The 26,778-nt window shown below is 34.9% G+C and overlaps 1 protein-coding gene across 9 annotated transcripts in view; it reads left to right on the top strand.

Moving 5' to 3' along the window:
- Nucleotides 1-26,778, top strand: part of SUPT3H (SPT3 homolog, SAGA and STAGA complex component) — a 303,750-nt gene that overhangs the window by 8,922 nt on the left and 268,050 nt on the right. For 8 of the 9 annotated variants that reach the window (XM_068936984.1, XM_009667978.2, XM_009667976.2 and 5 more), the window contains exon 2: nucleotides 1,551-1,654. In XM_068936984.1, coding sequence (XP_068793085.1) covers nucleotides 1,551-1,654 — 104 coding nt within the window. Of the gene's footprint in view, nucleotides 1-1,550; nucleotides 1,655-26,778 lie in introns of those variants that run through there. The other variant, XM_068936986.1, reaches the window with a different exon arrangement.

The raw sequence follows: 26,778 nt of genomic DNA, 5'->3' as shown, positions 1-26,778 counted from the left end.
AATTTGACTGTTTAGGTTATATGACTCTTTGGTAACTGCTGATTATGGCAGGATCCTGCCAACACTTAAGCCTGGTGCGTAACTACTCATGTGATTAAAATCAGATTTCAGTGGGAGTAAACATGTGATTAAAGTTACACATGTGCACAAGAGCTTGCAGGATGGGGACCTAAATTAGAATCTGCCTGAAGATAAACAGAAGTCTGGCAAAATCTACTCGAAAGCATTAATAAAAAAAAATGTAAACTTATATCTAAATTTATAAACTTTTTATTTTTTGGTCCATCCATATACTATTATATCACTAGCCTTTTACAATACTAGTTCTGTCGTTCTTTCTTTTTAAAAAGATCTTAGGCTTTGTATTTAGAGTATTACAGGATTCCTTAAACCAAAGCATAATATATGTGATTGACTGCAATGCTTGTAAGAGCATTTGATGTAAATCTTGTTATGTACTTTTAGATTAAGATGGATTTCTTTTCTAAAAACATAAATTTAAAAATTTACTTTAAAGTTTTACTCTAAATTTTTTTAAAATCCACTTTAAAATTTTAAAGTGGAAAAAAGATCTCTTTAGAGAGCTTACTGAAAACAAATCATATTAACATCTGCTTTGCATTATCATTACTGCTGCTGCTACTACTAATAGTACAAGAAACAAGCAGTATAGCTGATCATTTACTAGTGCATAGCAAATCAGATAGAAGAGGAAGAAATGTAGTGAGAATATATTCCATTTATCAGGTGACTTGCATAGTGTCTGCAGTTCTTTGTCAAAAATTGCTTGAAGGAAAAAATGAAACACCCTATTGTATATGAAGAGAGTTTTCCATACGTTGATAAACTTTGATTAGTCAGTTTTGGTAAATTATGATTTTTTTTTTAAAATGAACTTATTCAAACGTATTTGACTCGCATTTTACTATAGGGGCAAATGTGCCTAAGTTAGATGAATACTTCATAGAATAAGACTAGAATTGTCCTGGCTTTGATTTAGAATTTTTTTTAAAGAATTTTGTATAGAAAAGGCATAAAATATTTTATATAAACATAACACCTTTAGTCATGTTGGTATTACGATGATAAGCGGGTACCACTTTTTTGTTTATAACGCATTTCCGTTTTAAAGACCTCGTATTTCAAAAAGGATTCTGATGTGTGTTCATGAAGGCATGTTCATGAAGCAGTGTTCATGAAGGCATGATAACTTTTAACTGAATTCTTCTAAGACTATTTGATTCCTCTTGGACTCAGTGATTTACTCGTGTTTGAGATACCCTAAGAACATGAGTGTGTGCTTCGGGTAGCAAGGTACCAGTGCCTGTGAAAACCATATATACCAGAATAACAGTAATTTTATCTTAAGTTTTTCTTCGGTGCTTTTAAGGTTATGGCTTATGAAGTTCTATATGAAGCACCGAGGTAGCCATGGAATTTTTAAAGCACGTTCATGTTTGTGAAGTGATATGTAGTTGTTACTGTTTTTTCATCTGTTCTCTTTAAAATAAAATATATTTCTAAGTGCTGTTATTTCTCTGTTTACGCAGATGAGCAGCACTGTGGCTAGCCCGATGTCAACAGTTGCTTCTTCAAGCAGTGGAAGGGGGACAGGAAAATCAACAAGCTTTACGCCTGAGCTGCAAAGTATGATGTAAGTTATCTGCCCAAATATCTGGGAATCTCTGCTTTAGAAAATGTATGGAGGTGATGGGAACAGCAGAAACAACAGATACCAGTAATGGAACTGTTAGTGTTTTACTTCTGGTTTCGAAAACATTTAAAGGTGACTTAGATAAATAAACACATCTTTTACTGAGATCTGTGTTTCTCAGTTCTTCATCAAAGTAACTTAACCTTCCTATTGTGATATATGCTTATTTAAATGATATTTTGTATCATCTTTCAGTGCTAATACAGAAAGGTAGACTATTGAGATGATACTCCTGATGAGATTAAGATATGGAACAGTTGAAAATAACTGGGTTTTGACTAGTAGGAAGTAAAGTTGTTAAAAACACAAATTATTTGTTGTTTAAGTTAACACTGGAATCTTAGAAACCTAATTAATCAATCTACTAAGCTGTGATATTAGACAATTTTGTGGCTTACAGCTTTTAAAATCTTGTACAATACTTAAACAGGTAGGTTTATCAGTCGTTAAGATATTTGAATAATCAGGAGGATTCCTTTTTGTAGAAGGCTTTATTGTGGCTAGTAACCTACCCTACTGGGCTGGCTGCAAATATCCATTTGATGGAAAACAAACTATTTATCAGAAAGCTTGACCTGCCACTATACGATATCTTTTCCCCTCCTTTATATGGTACAAGATGCTATACTGAAGGGATGGGGGAGAAGCTCAAAGTAATGGGCTTGTTTTCCTGTGGACTGGTACTCCTGATTTATCATGCAATTTAAAGAATGTTTCAACTCGGAGCTAAAGTGTATCTAGCCTCTAAAGTTGCAGACAGAGAACTAGACTGTCGTGACTCAGATCTAAATATGTACATTTAAAGAAAATACATGATTATGGATGTTACTTTTTGCGGGGAGAGAGGATGCACGTATCAGTTGCTGAGGTCATCTGCACATAAAAGGGAGCTTTACTTTATGAAATCTTGCAGAAGTACTTTAAGATATTTTTTCAGTGTGCATTTGTCAGAGTTGAAAATGAACCGAAGAAAACTATTCCCAGAATACCAAAATATAAATCCATTCTTTCAAAAGATAGTGGTAATCTTTGGCTCTTTTTGCTATAAAAAGTCATAGCTCTGGAAGGCTATTCAGGATGTCATTTAAGATAAGATGAGGTAAAGTAGGATGGACTTAACAGGGAATTAATTTTGGGCTACTGATCTTTACTTCGGCGAGATCCTTGAAAACACTAAATATTAGGAGGATTTGAGACCTTCTTTTTGCTGTGCTTCTTCATATTTATTTGTTTTTAGTAAGTTGCCTTTAAACTAGTTACAGCAGCCATCTTCCGACCATTAGATCTGTAACTATATTTTGAAGACGGGGAAATTTTACTTATTGAAATTATGGGTGAATCCTGAACTATCATCCTGATGTTATCTTTTTGGTTATTTTATGTTGGGTTAGTAACTGTTGTTGAATATATATTCCTTTGTGGGGCTGTAACTTTTAATATAGTGCCTTATATGAGTTAAAAAGTTTTAAATATTCTTATGTTAAATGTTCCACTACTGTCCTTCCCCGTTTCATGGTGTTAGAACTGAGGTAAGAATCGGAGGAAGGTGAAAGGTCTCTATACGCTTTTATTTTTCTGCATTTGTCTTCCATAAAGAGGTTAAAGTATCTCACGCCTCCCTAGATTAGAATTATTTACCTGGGTAAACATTGCATTTGGCTTCTTAGTGAAATGGAAATACTCAAAATTTTAGTATTACAGTAACACACGAGAGAAATTAACCCTATGTTCTCTTTTACTTATTTGGTAGTTTGAAGGATTCATTCAGAATGAAAACAATGTTTTCGGTCACTTTAGGCTACCTTTGAACCATTATGTTTTGTCAGTTATGGACGTGAATGTGATATGTAAGAATTATTTAAGCCTTTTTCATGTCGTGTGCCACGCTTTCCTTCTCGCACGTGCTTAACCTGTTCTAACAGTCTCCTTTGGTCTCTTGCTGCTGCTTTTAGGCGAAGTGGAATTTGAGATGTTGATTGCATGATGATGAGAATAATAACCTACTAGTACTGGTTTTGTCATATGTCGTTGACTCACGTTCACTGTCGTGTAACATTGTCTGATATATACTGCCCACATAGCAATTTAGATAAAAGGAGTTCCTTAACTCTTTGTAGAATTGAGTGGAGGTCCCTGTCTAAAAGTAGAAGAGAACATTTGTTTTCAGTTAAGCGTCCTTAAGAGATTATAAAAATATTGTAGGTGGAGCATACAATACATTCCACTATAGTATTTTTCAGTATAATGTAAATGAGATAATGATCTATTTTCTGTGCACTGAATCGTCTAAAGGAGATGAGTACGTTGTCTGTTACAAATCCAATGATCTTCTGTATTGAGTTCTTTTTCAGATAGAAAACATTAGTTCCCTCTATCAAGAGAATTCCGTTTGTTTATTGTTCACATCTATTACAGTAATTTACACTGAAAAGTATATGTGGTATTCTTTGGGGAGAATGTTAAGTGTGTGGTTTTTTGCTTTTTTTTTTTGCTTTTTTTGCTTTTTTTAAAGGGGAGGGGTGCACAGACACGAGGTTTGGGAATCAAAGAAGCCAGTGCATCTTTTCAGTATCTGAGAAGCATGAATTTTATTTAACTGTGCACTTCCTGATAAAGTATTTTGAAACTACCCTCCCCGCCAGTGTACACATGGTTCTGTCAGAATGTAAAAGTTATTGTTGGCCGTATAAATGGAAGAAATGGACATTTTCCTCTTACTTTAGACCTGCAGTTATACTTCGAATGCTATACAAACAGCTCTTCTGTGTTTTAGAATAATCTTTTTCACAAGCAGTTTCATTGAACTAGTAAGGACTGAAGAAATTCCTTGAATATAGTGAGCATATTGAAAACTAAATTTTATTGTTTGCTTGAAAAAAAAATTACATGATAAAGTGCTAGCGATGGACCATGTGGAGAAAAAATGACAACTGTTTCTTTTGGCCTGTACAGCAAGATGAAGTTACCACTTTAAACGAGCTTTCCAGTCTGTGACCAGCAGCTGACTTTTTTTTATAAACTGCATAATATAGGAAGTTATAGATTCTCTGTTTTAAGCAATTTATAGCAATTCCATGTTGGCATCTTAAGAACCTGGAAATACTGAAGGCTGGAGGAATACAGTGCGAAAAAGGTGATATATTTCTTAAGGAATACAGAGACTATCTCTAGGTACTGTGCTACTGTGAGGGAAGAGTACTATTTAGACCTATTTTGGACAGTCTATATGGAGTAATTTTAACAGAAACTGATCCTGCCTGTTGAGAAATGTGTGCAGTAAGGAGATGAATTTTTGCGAAGTCATACAGGGACATTAGACCTTAATCTAGAATGGCCTTTAGTAGTCGTTGCTGGTGTTAAAGAAATGTACTGTTGGATTTTAGAGACTTAAAAGGAAGAAGGAAGTTAGAAACAATCTTTCTGAGGTAGAATGTCAAATCTTGGTATAACCCAGCAGTGAGATCTGGAAGTCTGTGGATAAGAGTGCTTCACACTTTGAAGGTGGTATCTTTCATTAGATTGCAGCACGCAGCATTCATGTGTTGAGTCAGGGTTTGATTTACCAGGATGCTTAAATCTGTGTAATGTTAAATTTGTGAGTAGCACCATTTAAGATGAGGAAGTTATTTGTATGCTACGTATATTATATACCTATTTTCTGAGCCAAAGCATTAGGGATTGAGCTGACTTCTTTTGGGGATTTTATTATATGCTCACAAATATTTTTCTGATGTATTTGAAAAGGCAGCAAATGTACAGGTGTCTTGAACATGAAATCACATAATACTGTGGAAAAGTTATTTTAAAATGCATAGAACCCTTTTTTTATAATATGCATATCAGCTTGCTTTTTTTTTTTTTTTTTTTTTTTAATCTACTAATAACACAGTTCTAGCTTTGCATTGATGCTTACCACTGTGTACATTTGGAGAAATTTTAGCATTTATTGAAGCAATTCCATTCTCTATGATGTCTGATGCCTACATAAGTAGTTCTAGGTATAGCTGGTGATAGTATTTAGTATGCTGTTTATTTTTAGAAGAGTACAGAGGTAAGTAAAATAATGTAGCAGACTGTTACAGGCCACACACAGACACAACAATTTATAGTGCTCTGCATTTTACATGGATATATTTGACTTCTAAGACTTTGTTTGACTTTTAAGACTTAAGACTGAAATTATTTAATATAATCATTTAAAAGAACATAATACTGTGTAGGTTTTGCTTTGATTCTCACATCCTTTATTGCTATTTAGGTATCTTATTACATAACCATAGAACTTAGAATAGTGGGTGTTAATTTGAAAAAAGTTTTCAGCACGTCTAGTGCTTCTTGCTGAGGTTTGTTTTACATAATTTCATTTGGCTGATCTACAGCCAGTTTCTAAATTAACTGCTAACCTTACGTCAGTCGGTTGCACTTATGTTATAGTTCTGCTCAGAAAATTCACAACCATGATGATTTCACAGTAGCAATCAAAATTAGTAAAGTGGTTCAAGTAACCTATGTTGTAGTATAAGTACTACTTACAGTATGGTTTACTGGAAACAGTAAGATTCTAAATACATTTACTGAGCACTTGCAGAGAAAGTTTTTTTTTTCTTTAATAAAATGTCTTGATTATCTAAGCTTTGTCTTAACTAGTTATAAAAATGTAAAATCCTAATTATTGTGACACTTTTGATCTAAGTAATTTCAGAAATTGTTTTATGGATTCCGTATTCTTTTCTCAAAACCCATATACACAGGAAACAAAGGCCATGCTCAAGATTAGTTTAAATTATCAACAGAAAGTATATATTTACCTTTTTTTTTTTTGAAACTAATTTGCATACAGCATACATAGCAGTTGCCTACAACATAGCGCTTTGATTCTGCAGGTGACCCAATGTTTAGCTTTGCATGTTTCAGTAGTTTTAGTTTTATGACAACTAGAAATTTGTAGGATTAGGCTCTAAATGGATGATAAGTCTTTGAATTATGGAGTATAAAATACTGATTACTTATTCTTTGGTGCTGAAGAATCTGTTTTCATGCCTACTCTGTATTTTGTGCTACAACGTACTGATTCATAGGTAGTGGCGGGCAATATTACTACAGTAATGCAAGTTGGTTGAAAATGCTGTTCCTCTCATGAATTCTGTATTTTTTTCTCAGATTTGTTTTTTTTATACCCCAAATCTATTTTTTGATCTTCCTCAGCCAAATATTTAGCCTGAAACCTCCCCTTCTTTTTTTCAACCAAAGCATGTTTGCTTTATAACAGTTTTTTTTTAAATGAAAGGTTGAAAAATGTGGTTTTTCAAAAAACTACTTTCCATAATAGAAGAGGCTTTATTTTCCCCTAGCCAGAACCATTTATTTTTATAGCGACTACTGCAAATGGATATATTTATCAGGACTAGATATTCTTCTGATTGCTTGCATTTGAAGAAGGAATTTTGTCATCAAAGACTCTGCACTGGTGTGGTCATTGACTGGTTGTGTGGCTGCTTATAGTCTTGTTTGGGAAGATCTGGGTATACATTTTGTATAAGCTGTAACTCTTCACTCTCTGCTTATATTAGAAATAAGCTTTAAGGCAAAGAGAAACGCAGATATGTGAGAAACTGACTTGTATTTGTTGTTCCTCTGGCCTCAGCCCATATCTTGAAGGTAATCTTTGTGGATTCATGAGTGTGCCATTTAAAGCTTTTCTGAAATCAGTGGAGTTCTACTGTGCGGGGAAGTAGCTGCAAGGGTGCAGTTACAGAAACAGAACCTTAAATATCTGCTTAAGTGGGATGCTTTTTTGATGTCAGCGTTTTCTGAAAATACATAATTCGAGTATACTTATTAAAATAATAGCATTCATTATTCAATTTAGTACTGCTACTTAGTTGTTTCTAGAGTGAAAATACAATAGCTCTATAATTCTTATTTCAACTACTTTAGCTTTTAGCTTATATACACGTTTTTAATGCACTACAGTGTTAGTATGCAATGCAGACCTTAATAAAATCTTACTACTTCCTTTTTTGTTTTATAAATATTTCTGGTTTATATTTATAGTTATTTATAAATATTTCATTTTTCTTTCTTTTTTTTTTTAATGTGGTAAATTATGGGAAAACTTTAGTAAGAATTGGGACTAGTTGTTAACTTTCATTTCATTAAGGAAGAGCTCTTAGACTTATCTGTCCAAATCTCGAGATAGTTATGTGATCCCTATTACAAAAGTATTTAAATACTTTCTCACTATTCATATATTTTTTCCCCTGTTGTTTTCCTCTGCACTTTATAGGTTGGTGGGTGCGTACATGTTTGTGTCATTGTTCGTCTGTATGCAAGAAGAACTGAGTAAGGAAAAGCTAAGCTGAGGTCATCAGTTTTGCTGAACTTGCCTGTTTATTTTTTTTTTTCTGTTGAATTAACAGTTTTCATTAAGAGAACACTATAAAGATTACACACAATCCATTGCCATCTGCTAAGAGTTCTCTATGTTCAGTATCTCTTTCTCCAGGAAACTGTGGTAGAATGAACAACCAATACTGAGCAAAGGTATGTTGAAAATGGGGCGAGAAGTTGGTAATAACGAATAAGAACCCAAACTTGGAGTATTCCGTTTGGGAAGGTGGTGATGAATGGTTTCAGGGATAAAGTTCCAATCTGAATACATTTAATATTTAAAAATCCTCATAGAGAAGGTCTTGTCTGCATGTAACGAAAGCTTCATCAGGTGAAGAAGTTAGGATTTGGTCATATTTTTCCTCTGTGTACTTATGTGTATATTTGAAGGTATGTTTAAAGCTGTAAGGGTAGTGAATGCCACAGAAATGTTAGAGGTTGATAGTTAGCTATGTACAAGGCCACGCATAGGCAACAAATCAGAGTTAAGAGTAACTTTCATTTTATGTTTTAATAGTGTCTTTTTCTGATGCTTATACTCTCTAAGAAATGTCTGGTGAAGAAAAAGTTTCCGTAGTTTATCATAAAAGTAAATTTGAAAAATTTCAGCATATTTCGTTCAGCTCAGAGTTATGAGAGCATGGAAAAATCTTATTTGCTTATATTCTTGTTAGAAATGTGTGCTGAAAAACAAATTTCTTCATCCTTTCTGTTGCCATTTGTTAGAACAAATTAATAAATTGCAAAAACTAACAATGCAGTTTTAATACTGAGAAATCAACTCATGAATTGCCTTTGGAAATGTCTGAAGCTGGTAACTGGTCTCTACCAGTCACTTTGGGGCATGGAGTTTAGCTCAAGAAATATGGGGGAAAGTGAGATTTGTCATTGTTCTATCACTAGTGTTATGTCATTATTGTCAAGGTTAACTGGTATTTGTGAAGTGAACTATGATGTTTGTAATGCTACCAATTGCATCTCATAAAATTGTGTCTTCTGCTTTTTTTAATTATTATTATTATTATTATTATTATTTTTGCTTTTACATCAAATTACTTCTGGGCTAGAATGCTAAGCTAGAATGTTACGGAGAATATTCCCCCATACTGCAAACCAAGAAGGCTTTCCACTGAAGAACACTAAGTAATTAAATCTCTTCTCCATTGTGTCTTCATAAGTGGAAACCCCGCTGTGTCGTGGAGCCAACTTCTACGATTATTCCCATTGTAATATTTTTCAGATCTACTAGAGAGCAGTTCTAGACCTCTGCTTGTTCACTGAATACCTAAATCAAGCAAACTTTTATTTAGACTTGTGGACATTGTACATAAATGTTTATTTTTTCTTCCTGTACGCACTGTGATCTTGAAAAATCTATTCTTATTTTTGGTAAACCTGTCAATTAAAAATTATTTTTAGGGAGTAATGTTCTTAGAACTCTCAACTTCATTTATTTAGATTTTCTCATCTGTTTCTGTTCTGAGGTAGCAGCATCTTGAGGAATAATGTAGTATTTTTTTTTTTTTTTAAATATGAAATGAAATTCTCAAAAGCATGATCTCTGAACTGTCTCTTCTCCCATGAATGTATTTGGATAACCTGCACTGACCTGAGTTGAATTAGAATTAGTTCAGCACTGAAGGCCCTTGAAGATCTCACTAATTTCTTCAAGTACTGAGCGCAGCCTTTCTGATTAGAGACATTGAGTCTTAAATATTTTTCAAATACAGAAGAGTCAATTCTTTTTAATAATAACAGTGTTCATACATGCTAAAATAATGTTTTCTTATCAGTTAGAAAGTTCAAGGAAAGTGCCTTTTACTGCTGAAGAAATACAAGCCCTATTTATATTAAAGAAATTTTTTGATGTGTACAGGTGTTATTTGCCAGACTGGCTTATGTTTGTGTGTGTATCCAGCTTTGAGTATCAGAATAATTATAATTTAAATACTTTCAGTCATTCAGATTACATGCTAATTAAAAAAAATCCAATATGCATTTTGTATTGACTGCAAGAAATAATTTACTGTTGAAAATTTTGCCTAGTTAGTGTTTCATATATGAATTAATAAAGAACATATTGTAGAAGTTCACCTTATCTGACTTTCAGCTTTGCAAAAGCTTTATCATTTTTTTAGCTGTTACACTCAGCCTGCTACTTGGTTTCGGAAAACATCTAAATTATTGCCGTTTTCAAAACACAAACACGTTTTCATAGGTCTGTCTGTGATAATGAGCTTCGTTGCTGGTAAGTCTGGTTGTCCGTTTTAAAACACGGCATCGATTCCTTTGTGTTGGTTGTATGTTTTTTCCATTGCACCCAAATGTGTAAGCTTCATTTGACTGACCCAAGTGAGGCAGACACAAGGAGAAACGTAAAAGCTGCTGTTCCCTTCGTGCCAGGTTTTTCATGAGATTTCCCCTCAAGCTACGTTCAGTTCTTCCTCAGGAAAAAAGAGTTTTTAAGAGTGTTAGCTTTCATATGTCTTAGATTTCTTGGAATGCAGAGCGCATGCAGACCCTGATTCTTCTACGTGAGACAAGTAAATGATTATAGTGACTAGGAAGTTATGCTGAATAGACAGTCTAGATGATTATTTTTTAATACAATGATCCAAAATTTATATAGCATGCAACCCATAATGAATGTGTACTTGAGCTGAAATATTAATAGTCATTTGTTTCATCTTCCTATATGATGAGGTATGATAGTACTCAAATACATGAAGACTTCAGTCACTCTTAGACTTATCTCTCTTTGCTTTGAAGTTGATCAGTAAAAATATCTGACTTTGGATAGTTCCTCTGGAATGCAAGTGGAACAGCGGTAATGACCTGGCTTAGGGAGCGCTCTGGTTAACCAGCTGTAATTTGGGATTGTAAAGAATTTCTCTATTCTGTCCTATACTTGTTTACCATATTTGAACCCAGAATTTTGCTGAGATTGCGTTGTTCAAAAATAACCAGTTTAGCCTCCTGAGCCGAAATCCTTTGCCGATGTGACCTTTTTTCCTTCTTCAGTAAAGAGAGAGTGGAAGGGCAGTGACAGTAGACTTGTTTATCACTTAGTGCGTTGCTTTTTGTGTCTGCCTTATTTAATATCTCAAGCAAGAGTGGTATGAGATAGAAAAGTAGGAACAGAACTAAGTTTTCTTTTTATAGGTATATATCTTTCAGCTTTCAAAGACTGTCTCTTGTTTGGATGCAGTGCTTAGCATAAGGGGATGTTGCCGTTTGAGGTGGTGTGCTGGGCTTCTAACAACTGGTAATAAGATGCAAGAACTGAATATCGAGTGAATGCTAGAGAAGCTATTTTAAAACTTACTTTCTTATCCTACTATGTTTCTCTACCTCATTGTTAAGTGTAATTATTTTAGATCTGCCTTACTGCGTTTCGGTTTTATCTTTCAGTAGCAGAGTTCACTTGAAAAACAGTCTGAACTTGGGCCTTGTTAGTGTCAAACACTTATGTCTGAAATATACTTTTTTTTCTCTTGCATGTCTCTCTTTTTGTTGAATATCCTGTCCCTGCTCATGAAGGGGAGGAAAAAGGAGATGGGAGATCTTAATTAGAGTACGGAGCTGTACCTGAGCCCTCTTTTAAGTAGAGCAAATAAACTACTGAATCTGTTTACAAACTGATGAACGTTACATTTGTATTATGAAAGTTCTCAGAGGAAACATATGAAGGATGTTTTTGTGGAGAAAGGCTGGAAAGATTAATCTAGATACTGTTCTTTACTGTAAATAGAATTAACTGAAGTTATTTATCTGGCTTAAGTATCTCCCCTATATTTCTGCTCTGCTAGTGCTATATTTTTCTCTTGACAGTTCAAAGTTAATGTAGACTTTTGCAGTTAATTTTTGACATCTGTTCTTATAACTATAGTAAGAGTTCCTTTAAGGTAGGTTACAACACATACAGTTCTGCTCAATTATTCATTTTAAGTTGCAAGATGTAATTTTCTTAAAATAAATCAGGATAGAAGTGGGGGAAGACAAGTTAAATTCAGCAGTCAGATGAGCCAGTTAGCAGATACAGAAGTATAGTTTAGTATGTTTAGTACTTTATTGAAAAATAAACTTTATGTATTTAAGTGTGTGTGTGTGTGTGTGTGTGTGTGTATGTATCTGTCACAGTACAGGGACTGGTTATGTAGGACACATTAAAGATCCTCTGTCTTTGCATTGGAGTAGGTGATCTAGAACAACGCTGATTGGCATCTTAATCTGTGGTGTGTGGAAAAACTTAAGCCTTTAAAGATATCAAGAGATATTCAAGGTTGCTTGGGATTTGTGACGGTTAGACTACTTGGCAAAAAGGCTTTGCATAACTTGTAACTAGTTGCATACGACTTCTTAAGTAGATCTTATGCTTGATTTTTATATATGTGTATATATATATATATAAACATTTTAAAAACGCATGGTTACAAGGTTCTGAACTTAGCAATAACTTTTTGGTTTCATGTTTTGACAGGTTACTTTAGTATATCAGGTAACAGCTAGGAAAAAAAAAATTGGAAGTGAACTGTCCTACTTAATGAAGATATGCATATATTTCAACTGAATAGCGATTAAGCCATAAGCTAGTAAGTTAATCTTGGATGTTTAATATTTTCTGTTTCCCCCCACTAGTATAATAAGTTGTAATACAGCAGTATTAGCAGACTGAATTGAAAATCCAGTCTAATTACAGCTGTGACCATAACCAGTGGATGTCTGTTCTTAGTGCTGAAGTTTTTCATCTGCATCTGCTTACATAAGTCGTAATCTCAATTTATTTGTTTTAGTCACGTCTAATTTGACAGTACAGATTGTGTGTGTCAGTACTTAACCTTGTTGCAGAACATTATTCATCCATACAGTGCAGTAGGGCGGTAGACCCTGTAATTACCATCTGCTTTTTCATTCTGATGTCATTCCACTCGGTGGAATTATTTACAGTTGTATCAGACTGACTTGAACGCTTACAGTTAGAATGTACGTAAGTGAGCAAAATTAGGAGAAAAATAAAGCTTCTCTTCAAATTTCACTCTCCTAAGTAGCAAAACAGACTCGAAGTAGTCTTCTTACCAAGATATTCTTTCTGACTAGTTCAGCTAGCTACTGCATGGCTTTGTGGAGCAATGCTTATCTTTTTTCATAAAGCACAAAGCCTGTATGATCTTTCTCAGCTGTTGTGGGACTGGTGCTTATGTCTGCCTCCCCTGGTGCAGGACTGTCTCTTCAGAGGTACAAGATAGCCCTTAGTGGTTACAGAAATGTGTTTTTTCTCTATCATTGTGAATTCATCATAGTAATTTAGATCATGACATTCTCCCTAAATTGGTCTGTAAGGTAATTACTTTCTCCTCAAATTCCGCATTGGATCTGGAACTTAAAATAAACCAACTGACTAATGATGGACGAAGTAACTTCTCTGGCAGTTTTTTATATTTTGTAAATAAGTGACAATATCAAATTTTTTTTATTTACTTAAGTATATAAGTGCCCTCAATATTATCATCATACTCTCCATTTCCGTCCAGATTACTCCTTCTGCTTACTCTTCCATTTGACTTTGTTATACCTCTGTTGCATCTCACTCTTTTATTATTAATCCTTGAATTTGATTTTAAGTCAGTCAGTCTAGCATTTGATCTTTTTGTGTGTTTCAGTAGGACCTTCTATAATGATGCACTAAGGTATTGCAGTTTTTAGAAGGGAACCCTGCCTCCTGGCCCTTGGCTGTGAAACAACTGAATACTATTTCTTTCCACTTAGCTGTAGAAGTGGTAAATAGTAATTTAGCAGTTGTGATATTACCGGATGGCAGAAATGTCAGTGGCAGAAACTCATCTGAGATCAAGAAACATCAATATTGGCTATCATAGACTTTTGCCTGGCTTTTGGAGACCGCTTCAAGATACTGACCCCAGTGCTCTAATATCACAGCGGCTTGATCTGAAAACTTTCAATTTTATTTGATATTTTCTTGCTCCACCAGATTTTAACTTACATGGCTGACTGGGCAGAGGAAGGAGGAGAAAGGACATGAGTGACGACAGTCTAATGACATAAGTTAGGTTTATTCTACAAAGTGATATTGTCAATTTCTTACAATTAATGTTAGCTATGATGTGCTTGCTGAACAAACAACTTAATTGTTCTCTGGATTTGGTGGGGGTGACTTTTTTTTTTTTTTTGTCTGGTTTGGTTTTCAAACAGAAAGCTAGGGACACTTCATGGTGTTCAACAGCAGCAGCTCCTGATCTAATGTTCCCTTCTCTGAGTGATAATGTTTCTTTGTTACTTATTTTTAGCTCAGATTGTTTTTCTCCCCTTTCCCCCAATATGATTTGTACAACCTTTAGAAAACTGAGTAGTTGTGGTTTTGAATCATCCTCCATTTCTAGACTGAATGAGTATTTCTGAAGAAGCGCTGGCTTGCTTATGCGTGGGTCTTTTTCTTACTTAAAAAGACAGCAACCGTGCCATGGTCTTACCCCTTGAGATCCTACATGTAGCATGTGCTACAGATCCTTATAAGCCCGTATGGTGACCCTGGAGATGACAATGTGTTGAATAAGCATGTAGTTTTGAATCATTCTTATACTGCTAGCAGATATCCTGTTGTTTTCCTTTAACTATGATTCAGAGTCATTTGGATAAAATATCTTGAAGCAGTGTATTTTGGTCCTGCAATAAAGTGTGAGTATTTGTTTTGAAATTATCGTAATACTTAGCTATGAAGCAGTCTGTATTTGACTCATTTTGCATACAAAGCTTTCAACATAGCTAGTACAAGTCTGACTACTGTTACTTGTGCTTTTGGTGAAATACAAGAAGATAGCGTAAGTATCTGATCTGTACCCAGTGATATTTAAAAAAGAAAACCGTATAGGAATAAATTTGAATTCCAAAAAATCTAAATAAATCTGACCGATGTTAAAAGCATAGGAGAAAACAAGTAATAAATTTCATGACAAACTATTTCCTATTTAAAAGGTTATTACTACTCTATGAGAAAGGCTGTCATTACACGTTTCACAAATAAGGTAATCTTCCTCCCAGCCAAACTTGCAATTTGTAGTTGTTGTATAAGTCTTTATTCTGTTTGAGCTGCTCATAGGCAGTCAAGAATCTGAGGTGTAGGTCTGTGCTTTTTTGTGTGCTTGTATTATAGCTGTGTTCATTGATTGGGTGTACACACATGCACACACATACACCCACGCCGTTTTGCAGTATTTCTGTATTCTGCCACTTAATAACCATAGAACAGAATCAGAGGAAAACTTTGTTGGAGGGGACTTCTGGAGGTCATCTGGTCCAGCCTACCTGCTCAGCGCTTAGATCAGGTTACTCTACAACTATATGAGAAAAATGTGTGCCTATTTTATAGTCTACTTTGTTTAACTGCTGTAACCTACAGTAGTAAACTGATTTTTCCAATATATCTAAGCTAGTGTAATTACACTGGAAAAATTTCTAGATGTAGACAAGACCTTAATATTAGGCAGCATCTAAAATTACTAAAGAATATTTAATTTTTATTTTGTGGAAAGTCCCTTTTACGAGCCAAGTTAAGAGGAGGAAACATGTAGTCCTTATGGAAGGTATGTAGCAATGTGGTTGAATATGTGGCTCCATACCTATGACTGCTTTTTCTTCTAGACCGCAAAACTACTGCAAATCTGTATTTTTAAAAATGTAGATGTCAGAGTAATTTTGCATATTACCCTGAAAAAAAGTGATTTTAAATTAACAAATAACCCCCCCCCAAACATTCTTTACTATCTTATTTTTTGAGAACTTATAGAAATGGTTCCTCATGCAGAAATATGCAAAATTGCCATTTTACAAATGTGCTTTTGTGTTGCCTAAAGTCTGAAGAGTATATTTGTTACCTTTGTAGGGCTGCAATTTGTCACGAAGGAAATAATGGTTTTAGGAAGAAGTTTGAGCAAAACTGGAGAATTGATAAAGATTTTGGAAAGAATGGGAAAAAAACCCTCCATCTCTTCCTATTTATTTATTTTTTTAAATATGCATAGTTTTAATTGAAAAATCTTTGTGGCATGTGTATATATGTATGTGATGCATGTACACATCTTTAACCGTTTTTTTTTGACTTCCAGTTAGTATTAATCTATTTGTGTAGCTAACTGGGAAGAAGCAGAGGAATAAAAACGCTAGCATGCAGGCTAATCTATGAGAATGAATCTTCTTAAAAACTTTCTCTTTGCCTCAAACAAAAAACAAACCAATCGTCAAAAACAAAAAACCCAAGACCAACCCACCAAGCTTAAAAATCCTTTGATAAGAGGCTGTATTGCTCTATTCTTTCTTTATATATTCTAAGCTTTGTTATAAGAGAAACCATTTATCTCTGCATTATCTTCGAAGTGGGAACGTTGCCTTTTTTGAAAGGAATCATAATAGTCTTTTGCATTGGTTTTTAATGCACGAAAATACAGCCTCTGCTGATGTTCCAGCAATTTTAATTTTGCTTTTCATGGCTGGCAGATCAGTTGTGGAAATCAAATTTTATGTAACTCTGAAGCATGTAATGCAGATTATGTTAATTTACATAGAAGTAAATCTAATTACTTTAAAAACTACAGGTGTATAAATGCTGATTGTCTCTGAATGGGATATGGTGTGAGAGTTAGATCGCTAGTGATCTCGGACTAGGCATGTCTAAGTGTGTTTATGCTCACTGAACTGAAACTGCAAGTAAGGAGCCCTGCATAGGAGATACAAAAAATCCACTAAAGTGAACCAGCTTTTTAGTACATGTTAAACTCGGCTGGATTCCTAACTGGTGTGTTGCAGGTGAAAGGCACGGTAGCTTGTTGGCAAACTTCCGTATTCTCTGTTTCTCTGTTAAATGCCAGTCTTATACCTTCAAGAATGAGGCTCTCTTTTGGAAAGAAATGTGTTAAAATAAGCTTTGCCTGTTAGTTTGCACTGGCAGGATCTTTCGCTCTGCATGCCCAGGTAGAACCCCTCGTGTACTGGTGCCCAGTGCTGACTTAAAGTGACATCTCGGTCAGTATCCTCTAGGTCCTTTCAGTGTGTATGATCAATTTATAGGAGAGATGAGCTGCTAGTATTTTTCCTAATGAGTTACAAAATTATTTTTGGGACAGCACGACAGTGTGAAATGATCAAAGTCAAGCACGTTTCTGGAACTGGGGTCAGGATGGTTATATTTATCCTTGAAATCTTAAGATAGATAAAAATCAAAAGCCCAAACTACCAGCTATTTTTTATTTTTAGTTAAAAAAAAACAAATTATGAAAATTGCTAAACATTGATTCAGAAACTTTATACTGGGCATTTCATTTCTTCCTTTAAACACTCTTCTATATAGCGATGTAGTGTCTGAAGGAAAGACATCAATTGACTTAATACCCTTTTGAAACAGGGAAATCATAACTTTGCTTTATGAAATGATGATTGAGGCCTTACGCAGAAGCTCTTGGACGCTATAAATAGCATTTTAACTGAGAACACAGAAAATGCATGTTATACCTGGGACACTTTTACTTAGTCCTAGCAATTTCAGTAAAATTTGCTCTATTCTAATTAGCATAGTTGATATAATTAAAGAAATTGTGTTTGATAACTAAGCACGTCCTTTTTCTTTGTTAGCAACATCATTTCCTCCGTTCACACACAAGTAAAGAAACTTACTATACTGAATATAAATCAAATTGGAATTAGATTTTTGTATCATTCTTTGCAAGAGGTATGCTAGCAGGTGTTTTTTGTCTAAGCACCTAGTATTACGGGCAAGTGTTGGTAGATAGTTTCAGTATCAATCACATGCAGTAGGCTACGTATGTAATCTCTTGTACCTAACTCCTTGTGGTAGCTTTGTTCTGAAGTATCCTTATTAAATGTCAACGTGTTTTGTAATATTCAAACATTTACTTAACATACCACAAATACGTATTAACTTGTTAATGCCATGCATTTTGTGGAAGTTTCACAGATTAACTGATTCTGTCAGTTACTCTTAACTCTCCAGAAAATATGTTAATTTTGAGTCGAGGTTGCACCCTCAAATATTTTGGATAATGTTGAACATGCATTGGAAGCCAAGCAAATGTTAATTTTTAGTTCCTTTGCTGTATAACGTTTGGTTGTTGCATTGCTGAACCCTCATAAGCAGAGCTTTGGTTTAAAAGGATAGCTCTTATTCAAACTACTTTTCCAAGTAAAATGGATAGAAAGAAAACCTGAGAAGTCTAGTTAATTTTCAGATGGGCACAAGGGTGTTTACTTTGCCATATTGCCTTTCAGAAGCAATATGCAAATGTGGATAATAGTTGAAGATATTACATTGGAAAGTCTAAGCATAAAAAAAAGCCAAATTCATCACAGATTGCTTTGACCAGTAGCTTGTCATTGATGTCACTGGAATTGAAGAGTATGTAGTCCTGTCTAATCATTTGTCACTTTAATGCTCTTTGACATGTTGAATTGATGATTGATAAAAACAGTTGTAAAATTATCTCAAACTCTTGGTGCATGTTACCCTTTGTATGACTGTATTTTTGCGGTAGTTACAGTGATCTTTTTGCATAGCCTGTTCATTAAGCAATTTTGATCCCTCAGTCCATTCAGCTGCTCTTGAGACCTTTTGAAGAGCTAGGATCTCTTCCAGGTGATGATAGTTGTCATTGCTATTTTTTTGGTAGTCTTTTTTTTTGGCTCTAAATGTAAGCTGGTTAAAAACATCAAGAACAGTTGTTGCTAGTTTAACACTACACTAGGGATAATATTTATGAGTTTTTGCGGTAGGTGCTTTTTGTAGAAGCAATCTGTAAAATACTGGGAATATTTTACTGCTGATCATAAAAAACGTAGCTATCCCTCATGGCACCCAGACATTCAAAGAGTGGTCCAGCTATTACAACCAAAGCTAGAGAAAAATTTATCACAGGGGATTTTAAAATTTAAAAAACAAAATGGGAAATGGTTTTTTGGACCATGGTTTTTGAAAAAAATGGGATGTCAGTGAGTGTCAGCACACTTTAAAACTCTACAGATATTTTTTTTTTAAAAAAATACATTTGTTACAATTTTAATTTGACAATGGCAACTGTTTTTGCGGTATTTGCTTATAGTTGATGCCACAGCCTGGGTAAGTGTTTTTTATTTTTTTGCAAATGTACAGGCCGAGTGTGTGGTGTGTTTTTTGTTTGTTTTTCGTTTTTTTTTTTCTCCAAAGAACCAATGATGCGTTAGTGCAGTCTTTCCTTTCATCGGTCAATGTGTCTTGGTCCTAGTCTTTTGAGACAACTGGTAGAGGATTCTCCATAATTATTTTCATATCTAAAGCTTTGCATCTCCCAAATCTTGGTCGTGACCTCCATCTCAAAGTAACTGACTTACCTTAAGTCAAGGTAAAGTGGACTAAACTCAGATAGATTTGAAGTTGGAAGATTATAAAGACACATATCTGCAAAGCTATCAATTTTCAGAAATCCGTGCTGCTACTTTGTTAAAAAGAACGAGGGATAGTCCTTTATAACAAAGGTGAAACATGTTTTTTTGCAGGAAGGCATTCTAAAAATTATATGACCCAAAAGAGTACTTTTCTACAGTAAAACCCGTTAGCTGAGTTCACTGGGATATTTTCTAGCCGATTTGTGCCATGTGACTATTTAAAAAAAAAAAAAAAAAGTGACTGGAAACCTGACTTAACGACCCTGCTTGAGCAGGGAGGTTGGACTAGATGATCTCCAGAGGTCCCTTCCAACCTAAACGATCCTGTGATTCTGTAACTAACTAGTTTAAACTGACAGCCTAGCTGTTGTTTGTTACTGAAGCAGCCCAAAGCAACTGGAGCCTACCAACGAATTTTTCTTTTGGATTATGAGTCTTATATTTTAATAATGCATAATGGAAAAGATCCACTGTTTAGGATGTTATTACAATTAGCATGTGCACAAATTTGTTTTTTTATTTTCTCTGCTTAATCAGCATTCAGGTGCTTTAAAACTCAACTAAGTTATCTTAAAAAAATGTTAATCTCGCTTTGCACAGGATAAAGGACTTGTGTTAGTGATTTCTGTTTTCATTATTTGACTTTTTGTTGTAACCGCAAATTAAGAATGCGTCGTGTCACTTTTATTGAACTCAGTCATAGGATCACTCTATATTTTCCATGTATACCTTATACCTATGGAACTGACTGTGAGCAGATTGTACAGATAATTTCAGATTCTGAGCAGGGTATTAACGATGTTGTGTTGACTTTGCTGGGACTGACATGTAAATAGTTGTACATGATTAAGCATTTTACTGGGTAAGGGCTATTTACAGATAAATAATACCTTTCACTGAAATGCAGAGATGTAAGGAGTTTTTAATTTTTTTGTTTGTTTTTGGTATGAATTATTCCTACATTTTGGGCATGTACACAGCTTTCCCTTAGGAGAACTGGGATGTGATCTTGTAGTGCCTTACACAGTGTTGTACTTTCCTATGTGCATGCTTTTACCCCTATAAATACAAAGTAGTTTATTATACCTGGATGAAAGGTGAATATATCTAACTGAAGAATAAATGTGGGCACCTGAACACATTCTTCAGCGCAGTCAATGCACTGCAAGGTGCATCCTATTTTTTCTTGTGACAACACACTTTTTCTTGACTACGTGCCAAAGCCCTTACAAGACGTGTAAGACTGGAAGGAAACTAGAAAATATAGTATAATTCCAGTCTGGGTCACTGAGACAGAATTAAACAGTGTTACCAAAACTTTCATGATAGATAACTGTCAAATCTGTTACAAACGCTCTAGTGAGGGAGATGGGGCAACTCCAGAGGACTTCTTTTCTATTCTTAGTTACTCCCCTGTTTATCTGGGGAAATGAGGGCTGTGATGGCTGACTCTTTTTTTGTTGTCATACGAGATTGTAGAGAGAGCAGGGGTGATCACTGTGAGTGACTCTGTGGATCCAGTGTGGAACTAGTTTGGATATGGAGGATATATTGATCAAATTTCTCATTGTTAAAAAAAAACCCAAACAAAACAAACAAAAAAAAAACGTGGACACAAACAAGCTTTGGGAGCTGTGTAGCCAAGTTTGCATAATACTCGGCTGGTCCTAAAAGCCCCAGAAAATCCAAGCTGGCAGGTCCTGTTGTGGCGTACATGGCGCAGTTATTCATGGATGTTTTAGCTAGGTTTCAACTAAGTCAGTAGTTCTAAAAAATGTCGTCTTAAACCTCCTTTGCTTATGATTTTCTTTTGACCTTTCCTACATGACCAAGAGAGTTGATCACCAGTCAATTTATAGTGAATAACCCAGTTCCTTTAACCTCTTTGTATTGATTATGTTTTCTAAAATTGTTTTAGCTTCTTGCTTTCCTCTAGGCTCTTTTGAATTCATTCCTCCCTAAAAGGTGACACCCAAAATATAAGAAGTTTTCTAGGTGAGCCCTCATCATCAGTGAGAAGTAGAAAAGCTATCTATCTCCTACACTTTCCACATCTGGCAGTTCCGATAATATTTGTGAGAATGATTTGAGTACCCACTGCCCATTTAGTTTGTGACCCTTTCTGATTTACGGATTTTTTTCTATGTTATCCTTCTCAAGGAAGTTTGATTCTCTGAGTCTGTGTCGTTACACTTGTGTGTCTAATTTCATCCTGTTGAGTTCACATTTTCCCTAATGGTTCAAGACTTTGGAATTTTGATCTTGCTCTCTTTAGATTTTTCTGAGTCCTCCTGCTTGACGTGATTGATAATAAATTTTAATAAATGTTATCCCTGTTCTGTCTTGTATGTTGATTATTAACCTAACCAAAACAGGGCATAGCATACAAATACGCTTTTAAAATACGCTGTTAGAAAACCTGCTGAGAATGAGCACAGTAATCGACTCTTGTAATCACAGTTCTACTTGATGCTGTTGCAACAGTCAAGTAGTTGAGTGAAGTTTTTAAAACCATAAATGCTGTGAATATTTTTTTTTCAATTTTTAGTTGCAGCCAATACCACTTTTCTAGCTGAAAGTTCAGGATCCTTTCTAAAATAAGGAACAGCTATATTAGGTGATGGCACAGTTGTTAACGTTACTGTTTTCAGGTTTAAAGTATGCTTACACAAAGAAGCTGGAAGTACTTTTCTGACAATATTTAGTAAGCATTTTTCCAGCAAGAACCAAAATTGCCAGCTCCTGAAGTTGAGTCATCAATATGCTTTTTTTGAACAAATTTCTCAAACGTACATCAATTGTGGAAAATAAGTAAATCTCGAAGGAGACAGCTTTACTGCTGGTTAAAACAAACATGCTTAGTGAGGATGAGCTGCTGCTGCTTATACAAGATCTATTGCTGTTACTGATTTATGTTGTCATATCCGAGTCATATGTACAGACTAGTATTTTTATTACGGTAGGCACTGCACAACTATATAACTAAAATAACAGTCTTCAGAATTCTTTCCTATAAGATGCCAAGGGAATGAAAGATACCATTCTTTATTACAATGTCTAGGATTGCCAGTTGGCTCTGACTTCTAAGTGGGATCAGGACCTTTAAAAGGCATATCAGACAACCATTACCATGTGAAAAATAAGACAGATGAAAAACATTTAGTCAGGTGGTCATGTTCTTTTTTGACAATTTTAAAACAAGAAGGATATGATTTATGAACTGAATACATTACTTTAAAAATAGATCTGGAATCAAGCTTCCTGGGGGAGTTATGTCCAGTACCAGTAGAACAGAGATGAAATAGCATGATACTAGGCAAGTATGAAGATATTTAGAAACTCTTTTGAGAGAGAAGAGCAAAGACCGAGTACTAGCGCTTGAAAATGGAACCGGAACTATACCCTTACTTTCAAGACCTAAGACCGGAAAAGGTCAGAAGTACAAGAGGTGCATAGTGCAGAGCTGAGAGATGACTTTGCCAGAGACTAACTAGTTGGCTTGGAGATGATATTCTCCTTGAATTTCCACCATTTGAAAGTGTGGAGAGTATCATTAAACCAGTAAACGTATCCGCAGGGAAATGGGGAAGAATTATCAGAATTGCCACCAAAACAAACTTTGTTATTCAAATTATACGTTACCAGAATGATCTGAGCTGTAATCCTCCTGTAACCCTAAGACTGTGTATGCTATGAGGGACTAGTCGCTTTCAGTGTTATTAAAAAGTTGGTCTGTGTTTTGTATAATAGCCATCAAATGCCAGATAGATAACTGGTCCTTATCTGTACACCCTTCCTGTTGGAGCCCATATCAAACAGCCTTGGAAAACACATTCCCAGAGTCTGTTTTCTCCTTACTTTTCATCTTCTGTTATTCAAAACCCTGACATCACATTTTAGGGTTTCTAAAGTGTCACAGTTGTTCAAGGATTTTCTAATAGGATGCAGGCTGGAGTAGTCAGGGATGTTGTATTTTTCATGCATGGGTTGTATATATAGAACTCCTTTATGAAATGGAAACCTGGAGATGACTTTTCTGTGGCAGACCTGGGTAGACAAGCTTGCTTACAGAGCTGCCAGGGAGGCCGGCGCTCTTATAGCCAAACGTGTAAGTGTTCTGGTCCATCAGGACAGAGCAGGTTCGCTATGCAAGTTCTCCAAAAGCCTGTAGAACTCACCCGCTAGGATGTTTGTTAGGAGTCGGAAAAAGGAAAACTTTAAAGAACAAGTTAACTTTCCACCCTCTGGCCTTTCTTACAGGCCACTACAGAGCAGCTTTTCTGCAGCATCAAAAGATACTGTTGTTTATCAGGATAACTGTGCTAGTAAATCCTCCTGTACAAGTGTATCTTTTATATTATAAAAAATATGTGCCACTCTAAGTGGTTTTATTAGTGTAACTCCCCTTTAAACTAGGCCTTTTCCTGTCATCACTGCATGTAAAAATTTGCATTTCTAATATATTCCACTGCTTTTCACTATTGACTAAATCCTTCCTTAAGGTGCACTGCAATAGTAAATGACAGCAGAGTTTCTGTTCTATAACGGAAACATTGCAAGAGAGGTGCAACGCTGAGCACCAGGCTGTTTTATTACAAAGTTTTGCAAACGTATACCAACCAAAGGATTTTTTTTCTTATAGCTATAGATTTTTTTTTTTGTTTGTTTTCCCCTTGCCCCATCCCCGTTTACTCTGTAAGTAACACAGTTGCAGTCAACTAAGTGTGATCAGATATGCTTCAATGATCCTGTTAGGGTCTGGTTTAAAGCTATTAGTTATTTACTACTGTTAGCTATGCTCCTTGAGTTACATGCGATAACTGATTGTTTGAATGCTCATGGTGTACTGTAGTGCAAAGCAAACTGTATTTGCATAAATGCACACCCTCATCTGGTCACATCCTTAATGCGTGGCATGATGAAGAAGGTAGAACTAGTCTGTCTTCAGAAAATCACTGCTGCACACTGCATTAAGGTTTTAGTTTCGTCTGATTTAGTAAAGAGTAAGGCCTCCTGTCGAAGGATATTTTATGTGTGAATGCTCTATGTCTGGGTGTCAATTAATCTTCAGAATATTTCTTAGGAAAAGAAGAAGAAATACAAATACACAGTGAATTATTTTTCTGAAAAAAACAGCCCATATTCTTATTTAAAAAAAAAAAAAAAAAAACAACCCTGAGACTTTACAAAGGAGATGCACCTTTTTGATATGTATTTCATGCTCTGCTAATAGTTCATTGCTTTGATATAGTAACTTGGCTACATTACATGTGCAGGTTGGCACTTATTTCGCTAATGAATTGTTTTAATAGTTTTCTTTCTGTGTAGGATTTCTACATACTGCTGTGTAGATGTGAGGCCGTAACATCGGTGTTCTCTAAGCGTTGTTATCTTGAGAAAAATACAGCTATAAATCTTTTAAAATGTCATCTGTATTATAGTATATTGCCCATCTAAAATGTTTCTGAGCTATGCTTCTTTCCATTGCAAAGAGTATCATATCAGAATTTCATACAAGTAGCTATGAGGAGTAAGAATCACTTATATTATCAGGTTTTTCCATTTATTGATTTTTCTTTATAAGAAATATAATTAATATAATTCACAACAGGAGTGTATTTGCTTTCCTTTGACTAACTTTTCAGACACTTTTCACTCCTGTTTTTATGCTGCTGAGTTCACCATAACAAGCAGCTCTGAGCAGTTTACTTTCTGGAAAACAAGTGACTCCTGGTAATGGTCAAGTGTGGTTTGTAACATTCCTGAGAACAACAAATATTAAAAGATAATATTTCTTCAAACCTGAATTCCAGAATAATGGATTATGAATCATGCCCTCATAAAATACTGATTTGAAATACATATGAAATAGATTTCTGATGAAGAAGGAATTTCAGAAGTGCTACTTTAAGAATTCTGGTGAGATACACAAACCACCTTCTGTGAGCTCTCTGAATATAACTAGCATGCAGCTCAGTTTATTCAAAAAGGACTGTAAATTCTGGAAGTTTTAACTTGATATGTTTGCAGGTAACATGATTGATGTGTAATTCTAGAATGAAAGGAGTATTTAGAGTCTTGGCTATCAGTTCACCGGTTCTTATTTCTTAAACAAAGACAGGTCAGATATTAGTCTTGTCTTCTGTAAGCCTGTTACAGTTTCTGACTTTAGCCCGTGAAAGCAAGCAAATACAAACTGACAAAATAATCTAGCACTTGAATGCCTATTGATCAGTAGATCAGAAAAAACATAATAGTGGAGGGGGTTAGCCTACCTATCATAAGATTTTTTTCATAACTTCTCAGAGGTATATCATATTATAAATGCATTAGAAATGTTTTGCTCTGAGGATATGTAGCATTCCTATAAAGGTTAAATCAATAAAAATGATTTGGCCACATTCCTAAGCATGGCTAGAACAGGTAGCCCGTTGTTTAAGGTACCCTTGAATTTCTGGATCAGATTATTATGGTGCAGCAAAAAGGCTTCTTACTGTCTGCAGACATTCTGTGTTTCTGTGTGAAGATATCATCAGCCTAAAAAAACCTTCAGATTTTCTGGGCTACTGAAAAAAAGAGTATTTTCAGAATAGTTTTTATGTATGTAGATCTCAAATGTTGTGCTTTGTGTGCTTTAAGTTTTAAAGGAATTTTTGCAGCAAGAAGGGTGAAGACACATCAGTTATTGATAACAACCAGGTATGTAAAGGAGAAAAAAGAGACATCTTTTAAATCAGTATTGAGACTAGTAAAATTGTTGCCCATCTCAGTACCGTTATAAGTTTGTTTACATTTAAACTCTTCTTTTTTTGCATATCTGATAACATGGAATAGCCATTAAGTTATGTATATTTACTATGTCTAGTCAGTTCAGTAGAAAACTAAGATTCTTAAGCGTGATGGTAGAAGGCTTCAAACAACTGTTAGCTCAAATTCAATCGATTTTGTACATAGCTGATAAAATTTACATTAAACAGTGATTATTCAAAACATCTGCTTGATTCGGTGGGCAGTCTTAAAGTTTGACAGTAGTGTATTTTTATAGATTTAGTGCATTTTAAAGTCTTTCATGCACATTGAGGAGCTCCTGTATGTTATTGTTGCAGGGCAGATTTGTGTCTTACATTGTGTGCATATGCTGTGTGCATCTACACTACTGACATTTTTATGTATGATTTCTGGAACACAAACTTACTGTAAGAACATGTCACTAATACTAGAGCTCAGACTGT

Source organism: Struthio camelus, chromosome 3 (assembly GCF_040807025.1).
Source record: "Struthio camelus isolate bStrCam1 chromosome 3, bStrCam1.hap1, whole genome shotgun sequence".
Lineage (NCBI taxonomy): Eukaryota > Metazoa > Chordata > Aves > Struthioniformes > Struthionidae > Struthio > Struthio camelus.
The sequence above is the reverse complement of the archived record's forward strand: the minus strand, read 5'-3'. Positions and strand labels throughout refer to the sequence as shown.